At 42.9% G+C, this 13,618-nt stretch overlaps 1 protein-coding gene across 1 annotated transcript in view; it reads right to left on the bottom strand.

Annotated features, from left to right (window-relative positions):
• Nucleotides 1-13,618, bottom strand: part of MAVS (mitochondrial antiviral signaling protein) — a 39,365-nt gene that overhangs the window by 4,003 nt on the left and 21,744 nt on the right. The window contains exons 4-8 of the mRNA XM_066572928.1: nt 10,408-10,787; nt 7,311-7,442; nt 7,092-7,184; nt 5,749-5,853; nt 4,225-4,323 (exon numbers count right to left, since the gene is read on the bottom strand). Coding sequence (XP_066429025.1) covers nt 4,225-4,323; nt 5,749-5,853; nt 7,092-7,184; nt 7,311-7,442; nt 10,408-10,787 — 809 coding nt within the window. The remainder of the gene's footprint in view (nt 1-4,224; nt 4,324-5,748; nt 5,854-7,091; nt 7,185-7,310; nt 7,443-10,407; nt 10,788-13,618) is intronic.

The raw sequence follows: 13,618 nt of genomic DNA, 5'->3' as shown, positions 1-13,618 counted from the left end.
GTTACAAGCGCAGTTGATCGACTTGAAACACGATAGTGAAGCCCAAGCATTTTTCCAACAATGTGGCTACGAATGTTTTTGGGTGAAAGTGAAGAATTCCTATCCTATTCTGTGGCAGGAAGTTAAGTTGCTCGTGTTAGCTCTTTCATCTACGTACTTAGAGGAGAGGGGCTTCAGCGCGGTTCAGCAGCTCCTGACAAAAGCGAGAAACAAACTTCAGATATGTGTAAGGGGCGACTTGAGACTGCGGTTGACGAAGAAAGAAGCAGATATCGCAAAATTGGCGTCCGCTCATCAGGCCCAAGGCAGCCATTAACCCCTTCCCGCTCCAGGGCGTAAGTTTACGTCTTGGCAGCGGGGTACTTCCCGCAACAGGGCGTAAACTTACATCCTGGGGATAGCGCGAGATCACATATGATCTCGCGCTATCCCGCAGCGGGAGACGGCTGTCAGTCACAGCCTGCTGCAACAGTGGAGGGGCATCGGAGATGCGCCCCCGCTGTTAACCCCTTCCCTGCCGCGATCTAAGTAGATCGCGGCAGGGAAAGAGTTTATAGAGGGAGCGCGCTCCCCCTGTGTCTTCAGCTGGCTCTTGCGATGTTATAACGAGAGCCCGGCCTGTTGCCATGGCAACAGGACGCCAGACACTGGCGTCCTGTAGTGCCAATGCCTATGATCGCTGCATAAGCGATAAGGCATGACAGGGCAGTAGCCCTGCCATGCTTTATCACAGCGATCAGCAGTACTGTGGTCAAAGTCCCCCAGGGGGACACAAGTTGTGTGTAAAAAGAGATTAAAAAATGAATTAAAAAAAAAAAGTTAAAAAAACCCTTTTTTATGCTTTTTCACATATTAGCATAAAAAAAGGTTAAAAAAAATGAAAACCCCACATATTTGGTATTGTCGCGTCCGTAACGAGGCATACAATAAGCTGCACATGGTTTTGAGTATGCACGGAAAAAAGCATACAAAAAAACGCTAAAAAACTGAGGCAAAATGCTAATTTTTAGCATTTTGCCTCCCTAAAAACGCAATAAAAGTGATCAAAAAAAGCCGTATGTACCCCAAAATGGTACCAATAAAAAGTACAGCTCGTCTCACAAATAATAAGCCCTCATACAGCTCTGTACATAAAAAAAGGTACAGGACTTTGAATACAGTGATTTAGAGAAAAAAAAGATTTCCAAAAAAAGGATTTCTATTGCAGAAAAGTGGAAAAACCCCCAAAAAAGTAAGAATTTTGGCATCGTTGTAACCGTACCGACCTGCAGAAAAAATGGATTGTCTTATTTATGCTGCATGATTAACGCTGTAAAAAAAAAATCTATGGCAGAATTGATGCGTTTTCTCTCCCTGCTATCATAAAAAAAATAATAAAAGTTTTACAATATAGTCAATGTACCCAAAAGTGGCACCGATAAAAACTACAGTTCGCCGTGCAAAAAAAACAAGCCCCTATAAGGCCGCGTCGACGGAAAAATAAAAAAGTTATGACTTTTGATAAATGGAGAAGAAAATCAGCCAAAAATCATTGCATCCTTAGGCCCAAAATAGGCCGTGTCATTAAGGAGTTAATGACAAAGATTGATTGTGGCAAAGATTATTATAATCAGTCGAATTTCATTGTTCTTGCATTCTAATTAGTCTACTGGCCATTACGGATTAAGGTGTATTGTATCCACAAGTAACCGGTGTTTAAACATTTAGCACCTACATTTTAGCAGCTAAAATTGACTAAAGTTCTTCTTTGGTAATTTTTAGAGACGTGTCTTCACAATTAAAGGGGTTGTCCCGCGCCGAAACGGGTTTTTTTTTTTTTCAATAGCCCCCCCGTTCGGCGCGAGACAAACCCGATGCAGGGGTTAAAAATAAAAACCGGACAGAGCTTACCTGAATCCCCGCGCTCCGGTGACTTCTTACTTACCTGGTGAAGATGGCCGCCGGGATCTTCTTCCTCGGTGGACCGCAGGTCTTCTGTGCGGTCCATTGCCGATTCCAGCCTCCTGATTGTCTGGAATCGGCACGTGACGGGGCGGAGCTACGAGGAGCCGCTCTCCGGCACAAGCGGCCCCATTCAGAAAAGAAGAAGACCGGACTGCGCAAGCGCGTCTAATCGGGCGATTAGACGCTGAAAATTAGTCGGCGCCATGGAAACGGGGACGCTAGCAACGGAGCAGGTAAGTGAATAACTTCTGTATGGCTCATAATTAATGCACAATGTACATTACAAAGTGCATTAATATGGCCATACAGAAGTGTATAACCCCACTTGCTTTCGCGGGACAACCCCTTTAATGCTAATCTGTTAAACACCATCAAACTTTCCAAAAAAGGTATTCGGTATTTTAATTTGTACTTTTAACTTTGTAAACAAGGTAAACTTTGAGTGGGTTTAACCCTTTCCAATCCACTGTCTGACGTCTGAAGACATTCTGATCGAAGGCTGTACAGCTCTGATTTCGGAAGACATCTGGCAGGGTATTCTTACTGTATATTACTGGCCGCTCTGTTGTCGGGGGCCTCTCCAGCATGCCACATACTGCAGTACTGGCTCTAGCCAGCAGACGGCACCATTGTATAATGGCAGAAAGAGAAAGCCCCCTAGGAAACACTGAATCCAAAATTGGATCACAAAGGGTTAAATTAGTAAGACATAGGGGGCGCTGGCCACCATCCCAATACCTAAAGGGGGCGCTGGGCTGAAAAAGCTGAACCACTGTTTTAACCCATTTTATCTAGAGGACAAATTTTGGTCTTAATGGCCAACCAATATTTCAGTTTTTTTCATCCTAGAGTCATAACTTTTTAATCTTTCTTTCGACATTGCCGTAGGAGGGCTTGCTTTTTACGGAGCAAGTTGCATTTTTTGGGTACATGTAATATATTGTATAGCTTTTATTCATTTAGGTGGTGGGGGGAATGGGGAAAAAAACCAAATTTTATTAAATTTTTATGGCGTTCAGCATGCAGAACAAATAATGTGATTCTCCGAGTCGGCATGATTCCGGCGATACCGAGCTTTTATCGTTATTTTTAGGTTGGGCTATTTTCATACTATAAACGCACTTTTTCTAAAGATGTGATTTTGTCGCCTAGCCTTTTTATTTTTCCATCGGCGGAGCTCTATGAGGGCTTGTTGTTTTGCAGGATGAGCTCTAGCTTTAATGTATCCCATTTTGGGAACATAACATTTCAATCAGTTGATTCTGTTTTTTCTGGAGGCATGATTAAGGTCAGTCCGATTATGTCAAATACCGAATCTATATACTTTTTTAGTATCTTGCTACGTTTCCAAACTTTAAATAAAAAAAAAGAAAAGATGTATTTCTTGTACCGTCGCAGTCAAAGACGCCTAACATTTTTTTTTTTTCGGCACTAGTGCTGTGTGAGAGTTGTTTTTCTTTTTTTTTGGTACTTTTTATGGTGCAGTTTGACGATCTGCATTGCTTTTTAATTGCTTTCTATTACGTTTTTTCGAGAGGTGAGATATGCAAAATCAGCAATTTTCGACGTGTTTTTATCACAGTGTACACAGTGCAGGTTAAGTAATAAGTATTAACATTTTTTACGTAAGTCATTACGAACAAGGTGTTAACTAAATTTGTGGTCTTCATTTACATAGTAGGGGGAAAGATGCGGTTTTGACTTCATTTTATTTTTTTTCATATAATTTACTTTTTTTTAACAGTTTCCTCAAGTTTTTTTTTTTTTGTCTCTCTAGTGGACTTGAATGTCATTACTTTTGATTGCTGTTCTAATACACCGCAATACTGAAATATTGCAGTGTATTATATCGGCCTATGAAGCTCAGCAAGAGGCTGAATCTCATAGGCTACAGTAGATAGCAGACCTGGAGACTATCTTCAAGCCTCCAGCTGCCATAACAACTCATCTGGATTCTGTAATCACATCAAGGTGGCCCGATGGGTGACAGAGGGAGCCCCCTGTTTTTTAACCTTTTACGTTGCATGTAAAGTTAAATGGCTGTAATAGGATGTTTCTTCCGTCCGCGTCATTAAAGCTGGAGCCTGGCTGTCAATATTCTGATTCCGCGATGTGAAAAAGATCATGCATCAGATTAAGGCCCGTTGGTCACCGTTGTAGAAAGGCATATTGGTGGTGATTAAGGGGTTAAAGTGCACGGGTTGTTTCAGGTGCCTTTTCAGAATTAGCTGCCATGTGGGTACGTTACCCGTCTGTCCCATAATGTAACCAAGATCTCACCTGTGGATTAGCTGGCCTTTCCCTGTTCGGCTCCTCTTGAGCAGTTTTTCTGTTTGCAGGACCGTATCTTACGGGTCGGCTGTCTGACACGCCCTCAGCCTAAAACACAACATCGTCAGAATTATTTTTGATCGGTTTCCTTATTATGTAACTAGCACCCCAGTATATACAAGTCGTTAGTATTATCTGGTTTAATTATTTCTTTTCATCTAAAACTTTCTTGAATCCTTCACTTCAAATGGGTCATGTGATCTCATTGTAACCACCTGGGAATTACTTGACTCTCTGTTCTCCCCAGGAGCCACTATTACATTCACCAGAACTTCATGTATGATGAAATGGCATGGACTGTACCACACAGGCAATTCATGGAGGGACACAAAACTCCTATGGCCGGCTGCACACGGACAGGTTGGATTCCAGATCCTGCACTGGAATCTGACCCTGTGCCTGGGAGGTGACCCCGCGTATCTGTCATTTTCTGTGCTGCGTATGTTTTGGATGGCTCGCCGTTGGACATGCGCAGCACAGAGTTTTAATTTTATTCTTAAACCCCTGCTTTACCTGCGTCATCGCCTAGCGATGATGCGGAATCCGCGACCTTTCCACAATGTCAATTGCAGTTGATTTCCACTCGTGTGCTGGAAAAAGCGCTTTTCCTTAGCATGCTATGGAAGGTATTTGCTGCGGAACCTGGAGGCGGACGCCTGCTCCAGATTCTGCAATGCAAATCCGGTCGTGTGCAGCCGGCCTATAACAGTTACGGATGATGATTAGAGGCTCCTGTCATACATTTATAATGAAGGAGATCACAGCTCATGCTCCTTGACTCCATACTTATGGTCTTTAGCTTATTTAGGAAAATATAGAGGGTAATGATAATCACAATGTCCTCCAAGCAGGCAGAGATAGTGCTGGCTTTAGCTGTTCCCAGGTAAAGCTAGCACCATCTCTGCCTGTGGGAGGACAGTTATAATGGTTTGATCCTGTGCTGATGTATCATGGGATTGGTAGCACAGCAGAGGAAGATAAAGCAGGAAGAAATCTGAACAGCAAGACGGCATGTGAGAGGTATCAGACGGGGCTGCACTGCATGGAAGTGACTGCAATATACATAGGAGACATCCAGAATGTGACAGACAATCAGGTGAGGGGTGTAGTGATGGAAAAATGTGTTTTCATCGGAGTGGCCCTTTAAATTCAAATTACAAGATGGAGCAGGGACCACTTTGGCAGTTCATAATAAGGATTTCACTTATCAGAAAGTAGCCGTCCCCTCACATAGTGTTGTTAACGCTATTTTGTCCTTCAGATTGCAGCGTTTTTGGTTTATCTTGGGTTTTTCAACCCCATCTTGCAAGAGCCATAATTTTTAAACTTTTCGGCAATGTAGCGGCACGAGGGCGGATCCTGCGGTAATTGTGCCTGCGGCAATCAAAGACATTTTGGATGCAGCTTTGGAAGTGAATAAAGAATTAGACCTAGATTGGATGCAACGAGCCATCGTATTGGTCGGGTTCTCACCCTGTGAATGCTGGACTGCTCGCTCTGTTCTTCACTTCCCTCACGGTCCAGCTGTCTGGCGTTAACAGTCATGTAGGCGGGGTCTGGTTCTGGAAGGGTCTCTGCCTGTAGTAAGGGACAACAGACGTGCGTGTAAAGGGCTTAATGAGGAAATGTCACAATCTCACATGGTAATAGTAAGTCACTAAACCCAAGTGCTGAGAATTAACTGAATGCTTTGGCTATACTAATTTAACCCCTTAGTGACACAACCTATTGTGGTTCTAAGGGTGCAATGATTTTTGGGGGATTTTCATCTCCACTTTTCAAAAGCCATAACTTTTTTTTATTTTTCCGTCAACACGGCCGTATGTGAGCTCTTGTTTTTTGTGTAGTCTTTATTGGTATCTTTTTGGGCTACATACGCCTTTTTTGATCACTTTCATTGCGTTTTTTGGGAAACGGAATGAACAAAAAAGTCATTTTGGTTCCATTTGTTAAGCTTCTTTTTTTTACAGCGTTCGTCTTGCAAGATAAAAGGTGGTTTTGATTTATAGTTCGGGTCGTTACGGATGCGATGTCACACGTGCTTTTGTTTTTTTTTTATTAAAGAGGGGAAAGTGCATTTTTTTATTTCTATATTTTTTACAGCCGGCCCATACTAAAATGGCGTGGGCTCAACTTCTGAGCCTGCGCCATCCATAGGACGTAAATTTACATACTGCAGAGGGAAGGGGTTAAAGGGATACTCCAGGATTAGAAAATGGAATCTATAGTTTGTCTCTGGTATGTATAGTTTGTCTCTCGTATTGCCAAGCCCCGTGGGAATGTGCTATTCTGTGAATGAGGCTAAGTGCAATACCAGGCAACTGCATAGCCAAGGGTGGCGCTGTTTCTGAAAAACATCAGAACATTATGCTTATTTGTAAATGCGGCACTCATTATTTGGGCCCCTAGACAAGCACCAGAGTGGATCAATAACTGGTGCATCATTTTAAAGGGGTTTTCCGAGACTAAGTTATAATGACCTATCCTAATAGTTGATCGGTTGGGCCCCTTGTAGATCATTTTATTGCTGGGCCATATGAAGTCGATGTGTTCCTGGAAACACATAGCTCCATACACCCTACAGTGGCCACGGATGGTACTGCAAACATAGTTCCCATTCACTTAGATAAACCTCAATGGCAAGTGGTTAGTATTGGGGTGACCGAATGGGACTGTTGGGCCCAGTGGAGGATCCTCTTATACCCTGGTGGTCCAGTCCAGTTCTATTTTCAGCAATGGATGGTTTGGGAAGCTGACTATCCACAAATAAGGACAAGCCGCACTTGCAATAGAAGTGCTTCCCTCTCGTTTCTCACCTTGTCGCACGTAGGTTGACCCCGCTGGTTGTTGGCCCCTCCTTCTCTGCTTATAGAAGGACTGTAAGAAGAAGTAGTCGGAGTCTCTGGAACCTTTTTGGAACGAGTACAATTAGTGTTACACAACAGGTTATTGGCCGGTGTGCGATATCAACATTTACCCTTCTGATATATACCAGCATTTTTTGGTTGTAAAATGAACATCTCAAGTAGACCGACCTTTACTGGAGGTTCATTCTCAGAGGACGGTTGGATGGACACCTCTGTCTGCGGGTGTTTGAAGCTTGGAGATAAACTACGACTAGGTAACGGATCATCCCCAATATGTAGATTTTCTGAGATCGAAGCCTCCTATAAAACAATCACATAAAAAATGTGAATTTTTGTCACTATTTCTCTGCGTTGGTCTGTATGGATCCCAACCCACATACAATAGGTGACCATGGGAAAAGAAGTGCCGCAAACAGCTGACGCCGCAGAACTCTAGCCTTATACATCACCAGAGCCAGAGATAACAGCTTATACACCAATCAGCCATAACAGAACCACCTGCCTATTATTGTGCGGGTCTTCCTTGTGTCATCAAAATAGCTCTCATCCATCAAGACATGGACTCTACAAAACGTTTGAAGGTGTCCTGCGGTACCAAGGCATTAGCAGCTAGTCCTGTAAGTTCTAGCTGCAGCCTCCATGGATTGGACTTGGTTTTTCTAGCACTTCCCACAGATGGTTGATCGAATTAAGATCTGGGAAATTTGGAGGCCAAGTCATCACCTTGAACTCTTTGTCATGTTCCTCATTCATTCCTGAACAGTTTTTGCACAGTGACCAGTTGCACTATCTTCTGAAATTAAGAAATACCGTTTCTAGGAAGGTGGGTAGTACGTGTCACATTCACATGAATGCCAGGACACAAGCACCCAGAAGAACATTGGCTATTACGCTGCCTCCACCAGCTTGTCGTCTTCTCATAGTACATCCTGGTGCCATCTCCTTCCCAGAGAAATAAGGAACACACCCCCGGATGGCCATATGATGTAAAAGGAAATATGATATGTCAGACCAGGCACCTTCTTCCATTGCTCCATGGTCTAGTTCTGATAAGTGTGCATTGTGGGCGCTTTTGGTAGAGAACAAGGGTCAACATGGACACTCTGTGGCTCCATTAACTCTTCTGTAGGATCAGACTGGACGTAGAAGCATTTGCTTCCTATGTGTATCAATTAGCCTTGGGCTCTCCTAACCCCGAAATCGATACACTGGATGTCCTTTCCTAGACTACCTTTGGTAGGTACTAACCACTGTATAATGGGAACACCCCACAAGACCAGCCTTTTGAAGATGCCCTGACCCAGTTGTCTACACATCACGATTTAATGCTTGTCAAAGTCGCTCATACCATTATGTCTAGCAGGTCTTCATGCCATCAAGACATTTACTTCAAGAGCTGACCGATCACTGGCTGTACGAAATATCCCACCATAATTGCTATTTTCATAAGATAACGTCACGCACTTCATCAGTCAACTGTTTTAATATTATGGCTAATTGGTGTATGACCTAATGCAAAATCTGCACAACTTCCCTATAACAATCATTTGTTATTCAGCCCTCCCCCACCCAGGTGTATATTTACGCCCTGGGAGGTATAGAGTTTCCGCGAATAGGCATACAGTTACTGACAGTTGGCCTTCCGCTACAGCGAGGATTGGTTGAGAACACCGATTGCGAATGTTGATCAGGGAGCCTAAAAAATTCAGAGGGAGGACGCTCCCTCTGTGCACATCATTAGCTCTCCGCCATGTAATCACAGAGGTCTGATGGGTTGCCATAGCAACCTGGCACCAGGCAACAGCATCTGGGTCTGCCATGGTCTGTGATCGCTATCAGAAGCAATAATGCATTGCAGTACAAAGTTACTGCAATGTATAATCAGAGCAATCATAGCATTGCAGTTTCAAGCCCCCAACAAGGACATAAAATAGGTAAACAAAAAGAAAAAATAATAGAAATAAAACACTGAAAGTACCATATATTCCAGCGTATAAGGCGACCTTTTAACCCCGAAAAATCTGCTCTGCAGTCAAGGGTCGTCTTATACGTCGGGTATACAGTTGCCTGAAAAAAAAATGAATGCTCACCTCCCGCGGCGCTGCTGCAGGCTGTCTCTCCCCCGTGCACGCCGGCAGAGCATTGCTTTCTGCAAGCGGGGCTTGAAATCCCTGCCTCCAGAAAGCTAATGCTCTGATTGGCAAACTCAGGCAGCGTCAGGCAATGAAAGCTGGCGCTGCGTTAGCCAATCACAGCCATTCAATGATGTCAGCATGCATGGGGGAGCGAGAGCCTGCAGCAGCGCCACCGGAGGTGAGTATTCTTTTTTTTTTTTCACACTGTATTCCCGGCATGTAAGACGAAAAGACAGGGGTCGTCTTATACGCCCTGTCATCTTATATGTCGTAATACACGGTAAACCTTTTTTGTGCAGTTTCCCCTCTTTTGTTTAAATAATGTCTTAAAAAAACATGTTGTTGCATCAGTATCAACCTATACAATAATGAACACACTTTTTATTCTACACAGCAAAAACATGGATCCAAATAGCTATTTTTGTTCATGTCACCTAAAAAATGCAATAAAAGTGATCAAATAAGCCATATGTACCCCAAACTGGTATCAATAAAAACTACAGCCCGTATCGCAAGAAATAAGCCCTTAAAAGGGTCCTGTCAATGGAAAAAGAAAAAAAGTTATCGGACTTTCTACGAAGCAAAGCAAAATAAATAAATAAAAAAGAGTCTTAGTCTGTAAAAATGGAGAAACCTAGAAGAGAAATGTGTAATTTTAGTTATAATTGTACCGACCCGCATTTATGCTGTATGATTATTGCTTAAATAAAATAAAATAAAAGATGGCAAAATTGTTGTTTTTTCCTCCCTGCCCCCCAAAAACATTTAGTAGATTTTATACAATACATTATTATGACCAAAAAATGGTACCAATAAAAACCACAGCTCGTCGTGCAGGAAACAAGCCCTCGTATGGCATGTCGACTCACGAATAAAAAAGCAGAGATGAAATTCCCCAAAAATTGTTGCATCCTTTTGTCCAAAACAGGCCCTGTTACTAAGGGGTTAAATCACAATGTGACATATTACACCCTTATGTGACAAAGGAGCCTCAGTGCCCCCTCTACCTGGGTGACTGCCACCTTTGTGCCACCTATACCCACCTCATTATATATAACTGGTCTACAGTAGCACAGGGGTTGGCAGTCATACTGTATGTTCTTCAGATCACAGTGTGTAGAAGAACTTACCTTCTGTATAGGGTCATCAAAGGTTGCTGAGTGGTGTGGAGTGGATTCTGGGACTGGACTTCTAGCTGTATCCTCTTTTAACCTACTTTCGTCCAAGGTTATTTCTGATGAAACATCTGGGGATCTGGGTGGAGCAGGCGGGTTTGGTCTGAATGGAGGAAGGTTTCTAAACTCATGGTTTTGTTGGGATGGTGACGTTCTGATGGTCTCCTGTTCAGGTTGGTTCTGGTTGAACCTTTGAGAAGAACCTGGCTGTGTGTCTAGGGAGGCTGATGGCATCTGTCCTGGGAGGCTGGAGCGATGTTCTGGATTGTCCAGAGGTGGTTGCCGGTTGTTGTGGTTCAACGATAGAGGGAGGGATTGAGGAGAAGACCCCCTACCTGCGAATAGAATAGATATCAGTACAAGGATGTTGCGCATATCTTCCCGATGTGACCCCCCATAACTCTGTTTACTGACACTCAGATACAGAAACTTGATATCAATAGAAACAGAAACTCAAAAACTTGAATTTAGTAAAACCATCTACCATAAGACGTCCTTGTTGGCCATAGCAACCAATCACAGCGCAGTTTTCATTTCTCAAGCTGCTGGGTAAGATGAAAGCTGTGCTGTAATTGGTTGCTATGGGCAACAAAGACATCTTATGGTAGACAGTTTTGCTAAATGAGGCCCAATAGCCTTTATTCTGCCGTAGTCATCGCTAGGGGCATATGAGACACAATGGCTACCGAGCAAGACAGGAGAGCCGCCGACTGTGTGGAAGATTCTGCGCAAATGTTTGTGAGGTTATCCCTGACGATCACAATAGTTACCGACCCTGAAACCGGACGACAAAGTGCGGTGACGTTCTTTCTGCGAGAGTCGGCAGACTGGGATGGAAAGCGATGGTGTCATGGAGGCTTTACTGCTTAGTGATGAAGCCGCCTCCCACCTTTCTGACTTTTTTTTAAATCAAAAAAGAAGAAAATGCCAAAGTTAAAGTAGATTCAATTAATTCATGGAGTCCTTTAGGAAATAATATATTTAACTTGTAGATTCAAAAAGATCCCCTCTGTTTTATCTCCTGGAATGTGTTTGGAATATGGGTTGGTATCTGCTCAATCGGGGTGACTCGCAAAAGTTTGGGGTCAGGTATGGGCTAGGGAAGAATGTCTGGAAATCACTCCGTAGTGCGAACTTGAGGATTCTGTTCGATGTAGGTTTATTCATTCTCTTATGTAATGGCTGAAATGTTCGGCCTATGTATATTGTGAATTGCATGGCCATTAGATGAGTTAAATGTCGTAATCCGACTACAATTTAGGAAAGACTTAATAGGGTCTTCATCCTGGGTGACTAGCGATGAAAAGGTCATCAGTTTAGGGAGGGGAAGATACTGGAGGGTTTAGGGGTCTTTATGTCTAGACTATGAGGAATTAATGAATTGCGTAACGTTTAGGATCTCCTATACATGATAATGGGAACTTTAATAGTGGATCACTCTGAAGGATACGCCAATGTTTTCATTTATAAGTGGGATTATAGGTGGTGATAAAGTTATGTGTGTAATTATGGTTGTGGTTGGGAATACTTTCTGGTTTTTTGCAGAGATATTCCTCTTGAGTCAAGAAGCTAGCCCTGAAGAGTGCATTATTCACTAGGCTCTTAGGATATTTCTTCTGTGTGAAATGTTTCTGAAGAATGGTAGCTTGTTCTCTAAAAGATGCTCTACTTTCTGCGAATACAACTAAACTGTCCGACAAGAACGTTCCTCAGCTGGGGGGTTAATGTGCACTTGTATAGTCAAGAAAACTGTTGACATCTACCTCCTTGAAGTGGGTCTTTGTGCAAAGTTGTTTCTTACATTCAAAATAAATATAGAGATCCTAAAGTATAAGTGGTTGAGTTGGAAGGGACCTCCAGGGTCATCAGGTCCAACCCTCTGCTCAGTGCAGGATTCACTAAATCATCCCAGACAGATGTCTGTCCAGCCCCTGTTTGAAGACTTCCATTGAAGGAGAATTTACCACCTCGTGTGGTAACCTGCTCCACTCATTGATCACCCTAACTGTCTAATATCTAATCTGTGTCTCCTCCCTTTCACTTTCATCCCATTGCTTCTAGTCTTTCCTTGTGCAGATGAGAATAGGGCTGATCCCTCTGCACTGTGACAGCCCTTCAGATATTTGTAGGCAGCTATTAAGTCTCCTCTTAGCCTTCTCTTCTGCAAGCTAAACATTCCCAGATCCTTTAACCATTCCTCATAGGACATGATTTGCAGACCGCTCACCATCCTGGTAACTTTTCTCTGAACTTGCTCCAGTTTGTCTAGGTCTTTTTTAAAGTTGGGTGCCCAGAACTGGACACAGTATTCCAGGTGAGGTCTGACTAAGGAAGAGTAGAGGGGGATAATACCTCACGTGATCTAGACTCTATGCTTCTCTTAATACATCCCATAATTGTGTTTGCCTGTTTTGTTGGTCAGAATAGTCATAAGTAAAGTTCAACCACTCCATAAAACAATCTATTCCCGATGTATCACCTTTCCATATGAAAAATAATCAATGAAACAGCGGTAAAACACTATACTCTTCGCAAATCAGCGTGAGGGAAGTAAAATGGTTTGCTCAAAATGACCCATAAAAAGATTAGCATATGAAGGCGTGAATTGCGTTCCCATAGCACACCCCTTTATTTGTTTGCACAGAGTTCCTCCAAATTCAAAAACATTAATGTTCCGTATACACATTATACACTTCAGTAGAAATTCCTTTTGGGGCGTTGGCATCTTTGTGTCAAAAGCAAGGAAGTGATCTACCACTGCCACCCCTTGGTCATGGGGGGTATGTGAATAAAGGGCTCACACATTGGCAGTGACAGAAGTGATCCTAGAAAAATCTACATCTAAAGTGTTTAACACACAAATCAGTTGTGTGGAGTCTCGTAGGAATGAGGAGAGTTGGACCACCCACTTCTCTAAATGTAGATCGATCTAGTGGGACAAATTACTAGTGCAGGCATTAATTCCTAAAAGAATGGGTCGACCTGCTGTATATTTTTGGAAGGTGGTAAAAAAATGGAAGAGAGGATTCATCTACCATCAGAAATTGCCATGTCTATGAGTTCATCATAGTTGGCCTTGAGTTGAGAGAAAAAAGTTGGTGTCAGAAAGAATATTGAAGGCTTCTTTAAGATAATCGTATTTATCCTGAATAACGACTCCTCCCCC

This window comes from Eleutherodactylus coqui, chromosome 7, assembly GCF_035609145.1.
Source record: "Eleutherodactylus coqui strain aEleCoq1 chromosome 7, aEleCoq1.hap1, whole genome shotgun sequence".
NCBI lineage: Eukaryota > Metazoa > Chordata > Amphibia > Anura > Eleutherodactylidae > Eleutherodactylus > Eleutherodactylus coqui.
This window is presented reverse-complemented; position numbering and strand designations above follow the sequence as displayed.